Raw genomic sequence first — 20,103 nt, forward strand, 5'->3', positions numbered from 1 at the left:
GGCTCTTGGCTAATGGCTTTTACACCCAGCCCCTAAGTCCTGCCGCGAGTTACATAAGCAGCAGCTAGATCGGGGGACAGGAATGACGCAGTGATGCCACTCACCATGGCCTGCTCAATCTTGTTGTCTATGGCCACCACGCTGGCTCCGGAGGCACTGCCAAGACAAAAAGCAAAGTGACAGCGTTACTCACTCCGTTCCACTGTGAGTACCTGGCAGTTGTGGCCAAAGTCCTCCATCTGCCCCAGCTCTTCCTCTCTCCCGCCTCCCTGGCCCGCAGTTCCGGGCATTTTGTCCCCAGATCCTTTCCTGGCCTCTGCAGGAAGCTGCACCTCCCCACCCAGGCTAGCTCCCCGCCGCCACCGCCCAGAGCCCTGCGTAAAGCGGCGCGCAGGTCCTAGGGCGAACAGGCCAGTGTGGCCTGCTCACCAGCCACGGCGACAGGCGAACAATGGGGGCGCGCGGCCCAGGGGCTACCCTGCCGCCGGCCCATTGCGGCGCCCGCCCAGAAGGTCCCGGGCAAACCTACCGATCTCCTACGCTAGTTAGGAATTCCTTCTCGGCTCGGAAGCTTCCGGCCTGCTACCCAGCGGCGCCCAGCGCACGGCCAGCCCCCCGCCCAGCCCGCTGCCCCTCTGCCGCTGGCTGCCTCCGCCTCCGGCTGCAGCAGCTCGTTCTCACGGTGCAGCGGCCGCAGGGACGCTCCGACAGCGGATCCCAGAGCCGCGGTGACCCCCTCCCCCGCCCCGCGTCCTCTACCCCCGCCCCTTCCCAGGATGCTGCACCGCGGGGAACGGGGACAGGCGGCGCGCGGCTTGCTCCGAGATCCCGCTAGCAACTCGGCCCCTACCGGCGCCCACTCGGGAACTGTGGCCAGTGGTTACCTGTTATCCAGCTTAACGGAAACCACATCCCCTCCAAGCAGGGAGGAGAAGAAGGAGATGTTGAAATTGTGCAGCTGATAGACCGCCACCTCCATGGGGGTCTGATACATTTCGGTGTTCATGGCTGGGCTGCCGGGGAGCTCTGGCCGGGCTTCAGGCCGGGCTGGGCGGGCAGAGGCTGCGGGCAGCTGGGGCTGCTGAAGTGCTGCACGGGGCTGGGCTCTGCGCGTCTGGCCCTGGGGCTAGGAGTGGGCGAAGGCTGCAGAGCCGACTCAAAGCCAGGCAAGCGCTCCGGACTTGAAGGGAAGTGACTCGAGGGGTGTCACCTACTGTGTCACAAACTCCACTGCCGCCAGTCCAACCCAGACTCAGAGATATTTCGGCTCTTGCTTCTTTATATAGGAGGAGCCAGCTGCGTCACATGGCGTCAGGGGCCATGCAAATGAGTCCTGTACCAGGCTTTGTGGCCCAGTGAAACCACATCCCCTCCCTGAACCTGAGGCTGGGACTGTAAACAGTTCAGCACTTTCTTGTGCCAACTGGCATCTCCAAAGAGGCTCTGTAGGTTGGTGAAACCCAAACTGGAGCTGATTTCTTAAGAGAAATAAGTATAGATGCCGTAACAGGAGGTAGAAAGCATGCAGTAGAGGGCTGCGTTGGTTTTCAAAGCTCTTCTTTGGAGGTCAGCCAGCATACCCATACGGCTTTGCAATGCTATATCACACAGCCACACTCCCTGGACACCCACTCTCACCCCACCAGGAGACTCACCTTCTTACCACCCCCTGCCTTCTCAGCCTCTCTCCTGCACACACACTTTGTCACTTGCATGTTTCCTCACCCAGCCAGCTGGCCCAGCACCTATCCATTCAGCTCCTACTTTGGATAAACCTGGCTGTGTACTGACACATGCACAGATCTGTGACATGCACAGGACATGTGCGGAGGTCTAAGCTAATCTGTGCATATCAATGTGCGCGTGTGGGGAAGAATGTCAAGGAGCTCAGATGAGTGGGGGAACATGTAGAAGAGAGCAGCAACAGACCAGCTGGGTGGCAGAGGAGGTGGGGAGGAAACGGGAGGGGAGTGGACACTGGAGTGACCACAAGATACCGGCCCTTTTCTCTTTGGTCTCCACACCCTACTCTGCAAAGAAAATACATCCAACATTATCTAGGATCTCATGTCCCTATTTTTATTTTTTTGTTCTGCAGGGCTAAACCCTGGAATTTTATTTCATTTTATTTTTATTTTTTGGTTAATACATTCATATAATTTTCAAGTGTACATTATCATTTGACATCTGTATATTCTATTGTGTGTTCGCCACCCCAAATCCAGGTTCCTTCATGTCCTTATTTTTAAAAAACAAGATTTTGTTACTTTCTTATGAAAAGCAAAAAACAACAAAACTATAAACCAAGGCTATATATATAAACCATCCCAGGAAAACACCTACCCTGTGATGGGTCCAGGCATACCTACGGTTAGAGGGTACTTCAGGCACAAACAGGGTCTAAGTCACAAGTAAAATGATATGATTGTTGCCTACAAAGAGTTATATCTTTCCATTCTTTTCAGTCTCAAGCTTTTAAAAAAAGGCATCAGAGGCTTGATTGAGGTCCTTTACTCAGGCTCTTTCCTAAAGTGAGGCCACCTGGTGGACAGACACAGAATTGCAGACAGAAGAAGCAATCTGGGCAGATCAAGGGACATGTGATGCAACTGGGGGTATTATTTACACCAACTCAGAGCCATAAGGAGAACATTGGGTTCCACCACATACAATAGTTTGATGTTAAGGCCAGCACCCACGAGCCAGTTTGTGAGTCAGGCTGTGGTCCAAAGAAATACCTTAATGCAATCTTGCTATTGGAAAAGTACTGGGACTCTCTTATCAGCAAAGAAAGTAATTATTATTTGCTTCAGGATATTTCTCCTAACCAGGTGCCTGGCACTGACACCCTGACCAAAGCTCCAGTTAAGCCCAGTCTGAAGGCCTTGATCTTCACCAAGCTGCCAGTGCAGTTATGCTACCCAACAGCCAACATTTTTCACTGACGTGGAGCTCCCATTGGACCGCACTGGTGGTAATATCAGCACGAGAGTCATTGTTTGCAAAGGGCTGACAAATAGAACTATACAAACCTACTGCACTGGCCTTGGATGGTGTTTTTCTTTACTCCAGTTTAGATGAGAGACAATCCCAAGATCAGGATATTATGTTACATTTAGGTTACAAGCTATCTGAACGTGGTGTTTGTACTAAGACACCTGTGTAATAGAACAAAGGGCAGACTATATAGGTCATCAAGAACATTAGCTTGGAAAAAAACCTTCTAAAAGGAAGAGCTTAGTTGATATTGGAATTCCCAGATATATCAGCCTGCCCTCTGTGCCACATGGAACTTTCTTGGTCTAGGAAGAGTCTCTGAGTTGACCTTTCAGTGGCTTATAAATATTTCCTAAACTAACTATTGCTCTCCATCCAAGATTCTAATGGAGATGATGAAAAGAAAAGGAGAGATATAAGTTAGGTTGGCAGGAAATAAAAACACCACCAGGAATACAGGGAATAGGACAGAATTAAAAATAGCTCCTTCACTGAGGACTCCTTTATATGGAGGCAGAAGCAGAGAAATCCAGGTACTTTGGAGAGGGGAAAGAAAAGACTTTAAGTGTGTTAGCTAGGCTGAATTTGAATTGTATGTTAATTATATTATAAAATAAACTGAGTTTGAGACTCACTAACAGTAATAGCTACCATTAACTGAGCATCATTGGCTGTGGGCCAGGCACTCTGCTGGCTGCACCACAAACCCTGCAGTGTAGGCGTTGTCACCATCATTTTACAGATGAAGAAACCAAGGGTCTGAGAGGCTACCTTTGCCCAAGGTGGCACAACTAATAAATTGTAGAGCTGGAACTCCAGCCCAGGTCTTCCTGACCTAGACAAAAAATTTGCTCCCACTACACTTACTAGTCTTAGTGGGGCAGGGAGTAAGTAGTTTTGTTAAATGGGTGACTCCAGGCAGTTGGGAAATGGGTTGGAGGTGTCAGGAAAGTAGTGAGGAAGAAGAAAGGGTAAGGGACAAAAGTGTCCTTGGGATGCCAGCAGTGCTACTATTAGAGGTCCAAAGGCCAACTCTGAGCTCTGTGTGCACAGTCGGCTTTTCTGACACTCATGGCAATGGAGAGCAGCACTGGGGACAGGAAGGATATACAGGTGTCCATTTCTTTTTTTATAATAGGGTTGTACTCACCCACATCATTTCAAAAGAAAAAACTTTCTCTGTCTAGCAAATAGGAAATATTAATCCAACCGGGCGATTCACAGAATGAAATATGTAATCTTGGGGTATACGATATCCCAAATAAGGTAAGGAGTCTTGGAGTAATCCTCACCGTCCAGTCAGACTTCCTGTTCCTAAGGCCCTACAAACTGGCACCCTTAATAAACTCTTTTTTTTTCCCTATTCCTGCTGTGCTCAGCTTTTAAGAGGATGAAACCAACAACAGGAAAACAAGCTCATGTCAGGGATTTGGTTAAAAAAATTACTTTGAAAGGATGTCTCTCAGGTTCAGCCCACACTCATTCAATCTCGCATCCCCTCCACACTTCTGGTTTGCCAACTGCCAGTGGAGTGAGAAGTGATCACTCATTGTGATCCTCCCTTATCAAACAGTGGCTGGGTCTCAGGATCCCAAGGCTTGCTAAGGGAAGACAATGGACATAAATGTCCCTGTAGAAAGATTTTCGAACAAGGTGGCGGGGGGGGGGGGGGGGGGAGAGAAGTGGGAAGAACCCAAAAAGTTTTCTTCTAAACCTTCAGCGCACCAGAAAATGTCTCTGCCCAGAATAGCTGTGTCAAACTTGCAGTGAGTGGAAACTTGTCCTGTACAAGAAATCTATGATCTAATCTAACTTTTCTGAGTCAAGTGCTGATCCATGAGGCTCTCAGCGTCCTTTTGTCCTGTGGACTTTGAGGTGGGCCCCAGGCAGGAAACAGTGGCCTAGAAATTCAACAGCCCAGCAACTTCATGTAAATGTTTCCAAACTCCCTTTCTCATCCTACATTTATAAGGTAGCCTAGACCCAGAGGTAGCATAGCAAGAACAGCCAGCTGATGAGCCAGGTCCTCTACTGGCTCTTGGTTCTAGCCCTACAGCAATTAAACAGACATAGCTGACCTACCTCTCTCAGGAATGACTTTTGAGTTGGAGGGTGGCATTATGAGGAACGGGACAACTTCCTCCATTTCAGGCTCTGGCAGCCAATTTGTCCTCTTTGAGCTTGAAGAAGTGTCTCAGCATTCCTACTGGACTGTTCCATTTCAAAAGCCAGACTCTCTACGACAAGAGCCCTTCCTACTTTGGGTTCCCACGAGACAGTGGGATGGACACTGGGCAGTCAGGGCTGCAGAACCTGTGGGCAGGATATCAGCATGCTACCAAGGGGTGGGGAGCAGACTGAGGGTGGGTGCGGTAAATTGGGGGTGGTGATGAGGGGGAACATCTCACTTCCCTTTTTGTCACACTCAAAGCATTGTGTACCATGAAGCCCCAAAGAAACTATTTATAGGCCAGCCTTCATTATTTTCTACAGGGAATATTCCACCCAAAGATTCAACAACGTTGCCAGCAAAACACAGGGTCTAGTGTCAAGAGAAGTGGAAAAAGACACGATGCAAGAGGTGCGGGGACAAGCCACAAAGCAAACACTGGGTTAGGAGCTGGAAAAGGAAATAAAAAAAGTATATTGAACACAGTAGTGTTAGCACAGTTAATGGGACATAGGATGGCTGCAAAATAGCACTCCCCACTTATTCCTCTACCACAGCCCCCTTCCAGCTAAAGCTCTGTCTACTTCTAATTACTTACTTGACCCGTTTTCTGAAGAGGCTGGGGAAATAAGGAGGCTGAAATGCCATCATTCAATTTGTCCTTGCTTCCCTCTTATCTTCTCTCTTCCCCTCTGTTCCACTCCAGTGTGAAAGATTATAGACAGGAAGGCCACTGCCACTTACATTGTTACTTTGGCTTCATGGAAAATCCCCAAACTCCAGAAGGAGGGAAGCAAGAAGGAAAGGCAGTGACAGAGAAAGTGTCTTGTCCTCTGTGAGTCATGTGAATGTCCCTGTATGGCCAAGGTCCAGAACCCCAACTTTGGGAAGCAGGAAAACGGAGAGGAGGATGCGGATGCAGATGCAGAAGGCAATGCTGGGAGGGATCCCAAGGAGAATTCCGGCGGAGACGGACACACTCTCTTGGAAGAGCGGCTCTAGCACCCAATTTGGGCCAAATCCTGGCACTGAATGATGACGAGAGCAATGATTTGTGCTTTTCAGGTCCCTCACGGACAGGGTTCCATGTGATCTTCACAAACAATCTCTGAGTGACACTAGAGGTGACAGGCAGAACCAAACCCCATTTTGACAAGGCATTCCACCCTGCTCACTCCCATTCAGAGAAGTCAAAAAGAAGTGCTCTTGTCACATAGCCTTTGTCACCTCAACTTTGGTAGCTAACTATGGGTGTAGGCGGTTTGTCTCGGTGTCTCAGCAGGACTGGAAGTATTGGCAATGTTGTCCAGGAATGCAGTTTAGCTCTTTGGATCTTAAATTGCATGAACCTTGTGTCAATATTTATGCCTGTCTCTCTTCCCCTTATGTTTTGCAGCTGGGAAAATTTATCGCCGTAATTTTTCCAAGCCTGTTCCTTTCTCATTTTCCACCCTCCCCATTACCCATCCACAAGTATGAAATAGATATTCCTGAAAAGTAGATTGTAAAATTAACTTCCTAAGTGGAATCACTTCCTCCTCCTCCTCACTGCTCCCCTTACTAGTTGCCATTATCATTTAATTCAATTCAGTTCAAAGTTGCTTGAATGCCAATTCTAAGTACAAGGCACATTTCAGGGAAATTAAAAACAAACAAACTGGTAGTACAACTCAAAAATTGTGCTTCCCTCCAGAATACCACAGTCCTGTGGCAACTTCAGAAGTCTCCCAACTGGTTAGAGCTCAGTGAAATGTTTGTTTCAGCAAATAGCCTAAGGCTTGGGGGTGTTTGAGAGGGTAGCCTGGGGTTTAGGAGGGCCACACCACTGTCATCCCTGGGCATCAATTCATTCCTCAGGATAGGGCATTTTTTTCCTCCCCACCCCATCCTTTGGCTCACGCCCATCTAGATGAGGATAACACAGCAGCCCTGAAGCTTGGAGTTGCTCTGGGACCTGAGGTTCCTCTGACATTGGAGCTAACAGTGCCAGGGTCCTTCACTCCTATTCCCTTCCTTAACTCTTGGAGTTTGTAAACCAAAAGAAGGAGGTACAGGTCTTTGTTCTCTGAGTTGCCAGTTCCTTCCTTCTGAGAAGGGGGGGTCTATGTTTAGTGCAGGGGTCACCTCTACTTGCCAACTTTTTTGCCTCCCTTCTTAGGCCAGCTCCTCTTGGTCTTATCCTTGTTTCACCTCGCCCTCCCAGACCATTAAGCATATTCAGGTGAGCAAATGGTTCCCTTGGTCATGGCCCACCCTTTGGGAATTGTAGCTCACTGCAGCATTCCCAGGGGCTGGGGAAAAAAGCAGCAAGAACATGGCTGCCATAACATGCTTGTCTGCACCAGCCTTCCACCTGCCTATCTCTTCTGCCTTATGGAGCAGTCCCAAGAGCCAAAATTTTAAGCCATTTTTTTTTCTGTCAGTTGTCAAGGTTACTTTGAATGGTATGTGAAGGACTTGAGACTATTGGCAATGCTTGGAAGACAATAACCAGGAGGATCTTGTTGAGGATGTGAGGCCAGCAGACAAGGGGCCTGTGAAGAGGTCAGGGGCTCTGAGGTGGTGTACCTGGCTCCATTGTGGGCGCTGCTATAGAATGGGTGACCTTTGAAGTGGTACAGGTTCCCCGGAGAACAAAGCCACGGTAATAATGCCAGTCTCTTCAGGCACTGGGGCTTCTGGGCCATGATGGGTAAGCATTGTGAGCCTTCCCAGGGCTCTCATATCGTATGCCTGAGGCCTTCCCTTACCTCATAGCAGAGCTATTCACCATGGGCTCATTTGAGGTTAATACATTTGTTGGGGGACTCCATGACTTCGGAAGAGGGGCTCTGCAATTGCAAAGGGCCTCTGGCCCTCTAGCTACCTGCCGCCATCCCCGACCTGGGGCTTCCTGGATGGAGAGAAGGCAGCTCAGCTGGGGGCAGTGGCAGGAGGGGGAAGGAGATACACTATTCCCAGAACAGTAAGAAAGAAGAAAAACAAGGCAAGCTCCTCCCTGGGCAGGGCCCCCTAGCCATGGGAACAGTGCCAGGGAACTCAAAGGAGTTCTGGGAGGGGTTAAGGAAGGCCTCCAGGCCGGCCTGTTTGAGAATTGCTGACAGGGAATACACACACCTTATCAGGAAGAAAGAGAAGCACAGAAGCACACACAGTTATGCAAACACCCTCTCAGCCTTTCACAGTCTAATTCACAGATATAGGGAGGCGGAAGGGCATATCTCTCTCTCTCTCTCTCTCTCTCTCTCTCTCTCTCTCTCTCTCTCTCTCTCTCTCTCTCTCTCTCTCTCCCCCTTCCTTCCCTGTGACCCCAAAGGGGTAGTAAGGACATAGCTAGATGGAAAGGCAGGACACTCTAGACAAAGCCATGGGTATCAAAAGCTATGGCCTCTACTCTCTCTAACATCCAGAGCTGGCTGGGTGCTGTGCAGGGATCTCAGGGGAAGCTTGGAGTGGCAGTCAGGTGGATACAGGGGGAACCAGCTTGCAGCCTTACACTGTATGGCAGGAATAGGAAGCCCTTGTGCTGCCAGGTCCACAGTTTTCAAAGATGTCGATCACACAATAAAATGAAAGAGAAATAAAAACAGGCACCATTTGTGTACAATCAATCATGTGAACGCCTAAGAAATGATTCCCATAGGCTCCTTGTGAGGACAGTTCTAACTTGAGCCAGTCCTGGCATAGATGCCATATGTGACTAGCTACCTGAGAAGTGTGATTTGAAGAGCACTGAAAATAAATTCCTCTCAATCCAAGCTGTTTGCCTGACCTGACTATGACAGCGCCTATAAATATCATCCTTTGAGTTCTAATGGAGTTATTTACGCTTTGAAAAATTAAAATTAGAAAAGTTTTTATTTTTCAAGGCAAAAAGCCCCGGAAAAGTGCCACATTGTGCCACTGTCGGTCACAAATACTTAAGTATGAACTAAATTATCATATTAATTTCAAGAGTAGTCATTGGCCAGTCAGCATCAGAAGACTACTGGACACACAGCAGGTGGGCTGTGTGGGAAAAGAAATGAAGTTCTTAATTATCAGGATTGACTAGGGGAGCTGGTGGAAAATACAGACGTACTGGGCTCCCACACTAGAAAAATCTAGTAGAATAGGTCATGGCCTGGGAAAGGTAATTTCAAGTGTTATGGATGCAGCTCTTCTGGCCCTAGTCCATGGAACGTCTTTTAGGAACCACTGGCTTAAAGGTGAGAGCCAAGACAGAGTCTACCTAAAGAGCCCTTGTAGTGCCAGTGTCACCAAGACTCACTTTGGATGACACACTGTGACAGGGTTCAGCATATCCCGGGCCTAATGTCTACTCAACCATCTCTTTTTCTCTCACTCCTGAAAACTTGATCAGAACATGAATGAGAGCTGCTTTTAGAAGGAAAATTTACACCTGTGCTAATTTATAAATCAATCTTTGGCAAATTTCACCTCTCTGTTATGAGGAACAGATTGCTTTTAAGACACTTCATAGCTGTTGGTGGGAACTCAGCCTGGGAGGTTGGGGATATGGGGTGGACATCACAGGGTGGGTGGGAAGAAGAACCTGGGGAAAGGAAAAGAACTAGGAAGGGCTGATTTTTCTCCAACAGTACAGTTCGGTCAATTAACCAGACCTACCTACCTTCTACAAACACCAGCTCTCCTCCAGCCCTGTGGCTGTCACCACCTGGTCAAGCCTGGGTCCATTCCAAGGTTGGCTGAAAGGGTGTGACTCATTCCCTCTCAGGAGATTGCTGGAGCTGACTACAAACACTTGCCAACAAACCCATCCCCACCCTGATCCAAACCTTATGCTCCTCTGCCCCTAACCATTCTTACTCCATCCCATGGGTCATGAGCACCTCCTGCCCAGGAGGTCCCGCTGCTCCACAGACTCCCCTCTCCCAGGGGAAAGTAGAAGGGGAATTCACTGTTCTGTGGTATGCATCCGGCCTGTGTTTTGTTCTTTTATTTTATTTTTATGTTTAATTTATACTGCATTCTAGGTTTGGGGCTTAAATAAACAAAGGCTATGCTTCCCCCAAGGCCTGGACTTCCTGGTTGCCTGTCAGCAACAGACTGACCCTTTTAACCTCTTCTCTTGCTTCTTGAGACTGGCAGTGTTGGGGGCAGGGTTGGAAGAGGAAGACATTTTGGGTCAAAAGCCTGGAAATCCTTAGTGCCAGCCTAAAATACAGCCCCTGCCCCCTTTTTGACAACATGAATGTTAAGTCCTAAAGCCACCTTACCAAGTACAGATATCTTTTAAAGGCCACAGCAAGACAGTAAAGATAAAGCACAGAAATAGAAAATTCAAAGTATTTGCATTGATTTTTTTTAATCTACTTAACAGACGTCTTTGTACCACCAAGCAAAGACAGAAGGGCCCAGGTCTTTGTGAGCAGAGCTGTGACAACACAGCAACCTTAAAGGCCTAGAGACTGAACAGAGCATGATGGGCCTACCCAGGAAAGACTTCCTGCCAAAGTTCATACACCTTAAAAAATAAGAGGAACACTGGCCCCTATGTCCTGGAATAGAGCTCTAACAGCAAAGTAACGAATCCTGGTCAACAGTTCTGACATCCTGTTATTTGCTAAAACTAATAATACCGTGGAGTTTGTTGACAGAATTGCAGAAGAGCTAAAGTAAATATGGAAACTGAGGAATGGCCAAGTATAGACAGTTACTAGCTCAGCAGTTAAGAAGAAGGAGTTTCACAGATACTCCTTGGACATCTTGGAGCACTGGGGCATGAGCACGGTTGGGAGGTAATTCAGAGGCATGTGTCATGTGACCAGGTGATCTCCCTCCAACAGGGCACTGCTGCAATAGTAGGCTTGGGCCATGGAGCTGGCCCTGAGCCATCAAACAGAAAGTACAGGCATACCTTATTTTATTGTGCTTTGCAGATATTGCACTTTTTTTTTTTTACAAATGGAATGTCTGCAGCAACCCTGTGTCTAGAATGCCTATCACTGCTATTTTTCCAGCAGGCTCAGATGACAGCATTTTTTAGCAATAAAATATTTTTAAATTAAGGTATGTACATTGTTTTTTTTTTTAACATAATGCTCTTGAACTCTTAAAATAGACTATAGTATAGTATAAGCATAACTTTTATATGCACTGGGAAACCAACAAATTTGTGACTCACTTTATTGCGATATTAGCTTTACTGTGGTAGTCTGGAACCAAACCCGCAATATCTCTGAGGTATGCCTGTAATAAGAATTGAGAAGGACTCCTCTAGTGCATATGAGAGGGGAGGTGCTTCCTGAGAGACACAGCTCTAGCATCCATTCTAAATGAACTTGGTCAAGTGGGAAGAAAATATGTTATTTTCTCACCTTGGCCACTAGCCAGCTGGTGGACTGCTTAGAAGGTTTCTAAACCCCCATGCTGCCGGCTCCTCATTCATAAATGGGAATAATGCTTTTCTCCCTAACATATGCACCACACGAAGTGTATATGTTTATGGACACCCTAAAATCTAGATACAAAGATAATATCATTGTATTTTTTTGCAGACTGATGACGTCCTTGACAACAATATATATATTTGCCCATGTCGCCAGACTTGGTGGATATCCTGCAGGCGGCATAGCTGAGTTCTTTGGAGGGTAAGAAGGATCATGTGAACATGATATGATCCATAATGAGTAAGGGCCCTGGTCTCCAAACACTGCTGGCAAAATGGCTTACCAAATGAACAGCCCTATCAATGCTGTTTCTAAATCTAGTGTTGCAAACTTTCTGTCCAGTTTCAATTGTTTCCATGGTTTTATAAGTTATCAATAGTGCTTATTCAATATATGCTTATGGGGAGGGAGTGGTTTGAGGAATTGATGTTAAAATGGAATCGGCACTTAAATTTAGTCTCTTGAAGGTCTTAGCAGTCCTTCCCTATATGTAGGACCTGTAACTCACGTAAGGTTTTAGCTTTGAGAGCCTCTTCAATGGCATGAGCAGTCAGTAATCAGTAGGACCTCTAGTTTTTCGAGCAATAATGAAGCACAGCCAGATAAGACCATGACCAGAAGTGGGCAGTGCACAAAGTCTCAAGTGAGCATCAATGGGCTTCCTAGACTAGAATATGAGCTCTGAGAGGGCAGGGGCTTACCTTATTCACCACCATGCCCTTAGGGTCTGGACCAGGGCTTTGAATATAGTCTCAATGTGGTAAATATGTGCTTGCATTTAATAAATAAACGAAGGGTTTGGATAAGAGTTAGAACTTTGCTAATGGCCCTGAGGGGAAGAACTAGAGGCAAATTCATGAATTCATCTTGTGTTAACACTTCAATTTGGAGATGATCACCATCTGAGAGCAATTCTGCAGTTAAAAACACGTAAGACAAGTGAAAATCAAACATACTTGGGAAACCTAACCAAACACAATTTAATTGAGTAAATGACCACTAATGACCTGGAACCAAGGCCCAACTTCTTCAATAAAAGGGATAATTCATCTCTGTGTGTGTGCTCTTGGTTCTCTACTAACACTAAGGCTTTGGTCAATTTCCATCTTTAGCTGGAAGGGCTGGGTCGGTTGAGAACAGGGCACCCACAGCGAGCAGTGAAGACTGATGAAGACCAGGAGCAGGACAGCCGAGTCTCAGTTGGCAGTGACATCAAAGAGGGATTTTGGGCTAGCAGGCCTGATTCTGAGTGAGTGACAGCCATATAACTGGAAAGATGGGGCGGGGCACTGGGGACAAAAAGAAAACCATCTTGACTAAAAATACCCTGATGCCTGCCAAGGTAAAGCGTATTCTCACCATTAATGTCACCCCTGTGTTTGAAGTCTTAAAGATCCTGTTAAAACGAAAAGTCTTTCTCAGAAGAGGAACTGTTTAATTTTTCTCAGGAAAGGAACGTGAAGATCTGCTCAGTGTAGTCCAAATAGTGGGGGGCTTCTAGGAGAAGTGACTAAATAGAGACTGATGGGGTGCTGCCTGGGGTGAGGTCTCATAATGGGTCTTGGCTAACTGGTGGCCTTATGCTTTCAGGGGACAGGCACATGTGTCCAAATACTCCTGGACTCACTGTCAAGAAACCAAACTGCCTGAGCGTCCAGGGAATCTCATTTGCTTGCTCCTCAAAGCATTCTCCCTGGACAGATCCTCCTCAAATTCTATTTACTCATTTATAAGCTAGCATAGGTGAGAACTTGACCCCCAGGAAAGCTCAGTGACTGATAAGAGGTTGATGGGTTCTCTTTCTCTGGGATAATTTTTTTTTTTTTTAACCAAGAGCCTCCTGTTAACCCACAGGAATGAGTCTGAGTTGGAGAAATGCCAGGCAGAAGGGAAGGTTGCTGGGGAAACTTTCTTTAGCCATTCTCTGCCACTCTCTGTTAGTAATTCCCTTCTCTCCCTGTGCACCAGGTAGCCCTGGCAGAAGACACAATAGTCACACCAGAGTTGGCCAGGACAACCCTTGCTTCTCAGTACCCCCTCCTTCTTACCCTTGTAAAGCTTTGGAGCCCCGGAGTCCCACTCTAGCTTGACCAGGTGATGACTAACTGTCTGCCACCAGGCTGAGCTGGGCCAATGGAGGGTGGCTGAGGAGTAGATCTGGGCAGCCCCTTACCACCCCTGTAGCCCCGTCGTGAGGTGCTGACAGCTGGGAGAGGACCTGAAACCAGTTAGCCTGGGGCTCCCAGCCAGCAGTGTATTTTCATCTTCTTTTGACTGGGACTGTCCTTCCCTGTGTAAACACATCCATGTCAAGGGGAAGAAAATGTAGAACAGCTTAAAATAAGTGGGTGGCATGCACCCCACCCATGAATCACCAGAGCAGGGAATGCCCTGCAGGTGGGCTTTGCTTTAAACAAACCTGACATAATGAAAACCTTGATTCAACAAGAGGGCCAGGATGGACTGCTGTTTGGTCTTGACCTATTACTAGGAGATCTCAAAGGCACATCTGGTCCAAGTAATAACATCAGTTGCTCCCATGTACTGATTATTAAGCAGGCACTGTGCCAAAAGCATTATATACATTAGCCTTTTCAACCTTGTCAACAGTTGCATAGCTGACAGTAGGAACTGGGTATCATTATCATTATGCCCATTTTTCAGATGAAGAAACCGAGGCACAGAGAAGTTAAGTGGCTTGCCTAGGGTTACCCAGCTAGTAAGTGTCAGTGGCCAGATGTGAACCTCTGGTGTGTGATTCTAAAGCTCTAGGTTGTTTCTAGTTGGGTATTTCACTTAGCTTCAAGATTTCCAGGCAGGGCTGCATTTTAGGCATGAATGTCCCTTCCTACTGAACCCCCTTTGTCATAGCTGCAGGGGAATTAGAAATGGGCTCTTATCAGGGTCAGGGCAGGAAAGCCCTCCAATGGGGGCTGGTTCTTTCCATTGACTAAAGGATTCCCACTGCAATTCCCTGAGAGGGGAGCCCCTCCAGCATGCCAGGAAAGATAGAGCTGCACTTCAATTCAGGGGCTGGCAGACTGTTTAAAGTCAACTACTTGACCAGATTCAAGGAAGGCCCCTCAGAAATCTAAGTATAAACTACTCAATCTGGGGAATGGACAAAGAACTCAGTATAATTCAGTATAAGGAAAGCCCGAATGTAAACATGTATTTTGAAACAAAATGTCACCGATCAAGGTGTTGGTGTAGGGCTGGCCTCAAGGCTAAACTGTGAAGTAGGAGTCTATCTTCAGAACTTTCCTGCTTCCTTTGCAGGTACTTTCCTCATGCCTGTCCCCTCAAGCAATCTGTGTCCTCCTGGTGCCTGGAGTTACATAGGACCTCTCACTACCTTCTAGGGGGGCACCTAGCTCTCCCTAGCCATGCCCCCTTTAAGAAGACTCCTAGTCTCCCTCCTCCAATCAAATGTACTTGGCCTTTGGGCCAATCCTAAAGAATAGGTCAGAGAAATGTGTGCAAATGGCAGGTAATGGCTTAACAGGTCTTGCTCAGTCAGATCACAGGGGCTTTAACCCAAAGATTTTAATCAATGGTATAATTTCAGGTATGGTGGGAGGTGGGGGTGTGGCGGGAACAAGCTAAGTGGGGTAGGCAGCAGTGGGAAGGGGGGAGATTGTTTATCAGTGATCTTCGAATCTTTTCAAGTAGGCCAGGTGCTACTCTGACTGTAGGGTAAGTCTGTCTCTATATAGAGGGCATAAATACTATGCCCTTACACTTCTGCTGCATTCTTTCCAGAACATGGTTCTGGGTTCTGGCCTGTTTTTTTGCCCCTGGCCACTAGAACAACCTTGAAAAAGTCCCATATAACCATTCTGGTCCCCATGCCTGCAAATTTATATTTATTTGGGTGCTTATTCATCAAATAAGCACCCAAATAAATATAAATTTGCAGGCATGGGGACCAGAATGGTTATATGGTTATTTAGACTGAGAGCTCCATGAAGCCATGTACCAAGAGTCTATAATAGTGTTTGCTGCATAGCAAGGGCTCAACAGTGGAATAATTGAATGAATGAGTGGCAAAAGTGACTTCTAAGATTGCTGCTAGTCCTAACAGTCCCAGCCTTGACTTCCTCAAATGCAGCTACTTATAGCGTGCTTATGACTGGAGAGGCCAGGACAAGGGCTGGGTGAGGCCTTATGGTCCTTGCCCTCAGGACCAGCGGGTGTAGGGGCAGCCTGCACTGTGGAAGGGCAGGCTCTGTGACCACAGACAGCAAGCAAGAGGCCCAGGAAGTTTGCAGGATGCTGGATGGGGGTTGGCGAGGGCTATAGGAAGGGCAAGGTTGGTCAGGAGGATTACAGAGAGTAACTTTTATACAGTTTTCTGTAAAACAGGAAGCTGAGATAAGAGACCTGATGGGTGTCTGGGCTGAGGTAGGAAAAGTGCCGAGTTGCACAGTGACTCAAGGTCAGGGGCTGGAATGGGGCCCAGAGCTCTCAAGCTTCAGCTCACCCCCTTGGGACTTGCCCCTGGCTCTAGGCCAGCTCCCTGAATAACTCCCCCACTCCCATTTGCCCCTCCACAATTCCAGCTTCTTAGGCCAACTTGCTTCCTCATCCAGCCCGCCACAGCTTCCCTCCCTCTCCCCCTCTCCCACATCTACTTGGAAGTCCACCCGCAGCCTTCGTCCAAGGGCTCTTGGTGTAGTCACCCATTAGAGCCCTCCAAGAACAGCTTTTTGCCAGACTTGCTCCTTTCTCCATGTCGCCAGCACACACATTGTGACAACTCCTTCCCTTCTTATGCAAAAGAGGAAGGTTTGCCAGCACTACTTCCCCTCCCCTCCCCTCATAACACATCCCCTGCTCTCCCCTCTCCTAACCCAGTCTGGTCAGAGCCTTCTCATAGAAACACTCCCAGGCATTATTCTGAGGCCTGAGATACTCTCCCATGCCCTCAGTCTTTCCTCCAGCACCCTTCCACATCTTAACAGGGGCCACAGTTTCAATCCAAAAGAATAAATCTGTAAGAGTGCAATTTCAGGTATTAGTGACAGGTAAGAGAGGTATTTACAGGGCAGAGTCGTTCCCTGAATTCCTGAGATAACACTATGAAGGCGGTTACCTCCATACTCTTGATGCTCATTAGGCCAATTCTGGCCTTTGCTGCCCTGGGAGTTAGGAGATTGAAGTTCTGGTCCCATCTGTGCCATTGAAATTGTTTGTGGCCTTAAGTAAATCACTTAATCTCTGAATCTCAGTTTCTTCATCCGTCAAATAGGAATAATTACCCCATGCCCCATCCACCTTGACAATGCTGTTATGAAAATTAAAGGAGACTCTGTGTGTGTGTGTGTGTGTGTGAGAGAGAGAGAGAGAGAGAGAGACAGAGACAGAGACAGAGAGACAGAGACAGAGACAGAGACAGAGACAGAGAAAGACAGACAGACAACTGGTTTGGGGCAAATATCAGGGATTATTATGTCTTCCCCTGGCTGTGCTTGAAGAGCTCTTTCAGGTTACCAGTAGAGCCCTCTTGACACACACAAAAAATATGCCAGTGTCCCTTTGGTCTGTCCCCCTTCCTATCTTCCATCCTCTGTTTCTCCTCCAGGGCTTGGCCCTTAGCAAGATTTGGTCTCCTGTGCACCTCCATCCTGCTTTAAAAACATGTCCCGCACCACCCCTGTACCCCTCACCACCCGTCCTGTCTCTCTCAGGCCTTCCTTCGCCCTCCAAGGGCCTCTTGCCACACTCTCTCCCTTTCCAGGGCCATCTGTATGCTAAATGACTCTGCTCTGACCTCTCTCAGCCGTGACCTCAGCCAGTCCTCATGGAAGCTTTTAAGAAGGACTCGGGATGGGAGTGGTGGTGGTAATGACTGAACTTAACAATTTGCTACAGAGGCTGAACACAGTGTGGAACACAGCATGTGTTCAGAAACACACCTTTGTTTGGTTACATATGCTGGGGGAAATTTGGGGGTGGGGTCTAGTTTAGGGCCCTTGAAATCTTTCCTGATAGTCAATTGCTTACTCTCCCTCTAGATTCGCCAGGTCCCACCTACCTGTTCTTCTCACTCATCTTCCCCTTCACCTCTCAACCCAGAGGATGGACTGGACTCTTTCATCTCCAGCACTTGCAGGCTAGAATATGATTTTGGGCCTCCCTGGACTAGTGCCACAGTTTCTCTGGTGACTCCACCCTTTCCCCAGGTACAAGAGGCTGGGAGCAGATTGGGGCACTCTCTGAATTTCCCAGCATAAGTAATTAGTTCCCTCTGAATAGCCACACCCAAGAGTCTTTTCACCTGAGGAAATCTGGGTTTCCCTCCCCATAATTAGGGGTGCTTGAGCTTTTCCTAGGGGCTGGAAAATGATACCCACCACAGGCCAGGACAGCTCTAATAGCTCTGCCCCTATATGAGGTGATGGCTGTCCCCTTGGCTGGAATGCCTCTTGGTTTAGTAAATACTGGAGAGAAGCTTTCTCTTAAATTGTGGGGGCAAAGTCTTTATTTTCATTTTCATTGTCCTTCAGGGCTTTGTTTCAGCCCTCCTCTCCCCAAATGAGGCAAAAGGTGACCTTGCTAGGCCTTGCCAGGGTACTGGTGACAGAGTGGCAACACACAGCCTAATTTTGTTGGCCCCTGACACCTGTTTCTCTCCCTCTGCCTGTTTCTGGGGCCCCATGTTGGCAGGCAGGTGAGGAGAACGTGGGACTCTCTGGAGAGGCCACCCAGGGAAAGCTGGTCTCATAATGGAGATGATGAAGGTGGACTCAGAGGCCCAAGGCTCAACAGCTGAAGTAGTGGCAAGATTCTGAGGCAAGTGAGGGAAGAAGGAAGTCAATAGTGCAGAGTGCATGTCTTTGGTGAGGGTGGGAGGTTGGTAAGAAAGATCACAAAGTCTCACATTTGTTAAACCAGTAATGGTAAGATTAATGATAATAGCCACTACTTATTGAAAGTTTATTATGTGCCAGGCACAGTGCCAAACACTTTCCATGCATTATTTCAATTATTCCTCACAACTTATGTAATTTTTTTTTTGTAGATGACAGATGAGGAAATATAAGTTCAGGGAGGTAGTGACCAGCCCAAGGTTACACAGGTGGAGGTAGGAATCAAGAACTGGTTGATTATTGAAACCATACTCTTCATAACTACCCAGCCCTCAATACCCCTGCTTTGAGAATGGGCCCTGTGGTCAAAGGGCCCACTGGGCACCGTCTAATATGGTTCAACCTCCCAAGGCCATAAGAGCCTCAGTTACCTGGAATTGGTCTTTCTTCACTCCATTTTTTCCCCTAAGAGGCCAACAATTCCAACCAAGGATTTCTTTAAGAGCATGCAATAGAGATGGCAGAGGTCACACAAAAGAACTGGGCTCTGAATGAGGTACGAGACCAACTTTTGCCATAAAGCTGTCATGTGAACCCAGGCAGGTTGAATCCCCTCTTAGGGCCTGTTTTCACACCTGCTCAGATTCTATCTCTGGGTCTGGGCAGGGATCAGTGATGTATAACATCCAAGAGCATCAAATACTTAGGGATGGGTCCCTGATCGCCTTCTCTTCTGTGGAAAGACTGCCAATTTGAAAGTATTTCAGCTCTCCACCCTTCACTTGGGGCTTAGCTTTTGGCAAGTCTGCTGAAGCACTCACCATCACCCTCAGCATCTGGTCCACGACGCACTCAAGACCTCCATGCCAGGCGGTGGCTTCTATTGGCAGGCCCTCCAACCAAGCCCTGTCTCACCGAACATGCCTCAGTGTCCCTTCCAATCACTCCTTTGAGATGACCTCGCCTTGCCTTTTCCTTCTCCTTTGCTTTCCCCTTCCTTGCCCGCTTCCTCCCTGCTCCAGCTCACTACTGCTCTGGGAACACCACTCTTCTTTTCTCCTGGCAAACATGTCTGACCCACACTAGCTGGCTTCCTCCTTGAACACACATTTCTCCCCTTCTGGCCTCTTTTTTGTTGTGTTTTGTTTTACAACATATTTAGAGAGATGGAAGGAACCTTGAGCATTAAATTGTTCAATTCCCTTCTTTTGTGGGTAAGGGGACTGAAATTTGGATAGAGCAAATGACTTGCTCAGGGTCACAGCCAGACAGGGTTAGAGCCAATATTCTGTCCAGGTCTGTCTGATTCTGGGGCTGCTGCTCCTTTACTCTCCTATCTTGCCCTTTAGGTAAGGCTTTAGCCTACCAGCCATCATCACCCACCCCTTCTCCCATTGCACTTATTGTCCATGTCACACCAATGAGCACTGATTCTGTTCTCATGTGTGTACCTAGTTTCTCCAACAAGAAAGTAGTCTGGGGAGGGGGGCCAGGGAGCTAACTCATTTTCTCACTTGAATGAGGTACAAAAAGGGCAAGTGACCTGCCTAAGGTCAGACAGCTCATTAGTGGTAGAACTGGGAACAAGATCTACTTCCACTCTACCACCGTGCAGTGCATCCCTCTTTCTCTACCATTTTCCCACTTCTGTGCTGTACTGGATTGTTTAATCTTGCTCCTTCTTCTCTTCATATTCTTCTCCTTCCTAACT

General features: G+C 47.6%; 1 protein-coding gene across 6 annotated transcripts in view; it reads right to left on the reverse strand.

Moving 5' to 3' along the window:
- The window catches only part of TSC22D3 (TSC22 domain family member 3), a 60,413-nt gene that overhangs the window by 2,599 nt on the left and 37,711 nt on the right, over positions 1-20,103 (reverse strand). For 4 of the 6 annotated variants that reach the window (XM_011366047.2, XM_023534133.1, XM_023534134.1 and 1 more), the window contains exon 3: positions 105-156. In XM_011366047.2, the coding sequence (XP_011364349.1) occupies positions 105-156 (52 nt within the window). Of the gene's footprint in view, positions 1-104; positions 157-529; positions 729-884; positions 1,260-20,103 lie in introns of those variants that run through there. The other 2 variants (XM_011366048.2, XM_011366050.2) reach the window with 2 other exon arrangements.

Source organism: Pteropus vampyrus, unplaced genomic scaffold, assembly GCF_000151845.1.
Source record: "Pteropus vampyrus isolate Shadow unplaced genomic scaffold, Pvam_2.0 Scaffold120, whole genome shotgun sequence".
Classification (NCBI taxonomy): domain Eukaryota; kingdom Metazoa; phylum Chordata; class Mammalia; order Chiroptera; family Pteropodidae; genus Pteropus; species Pteropus vampyrus.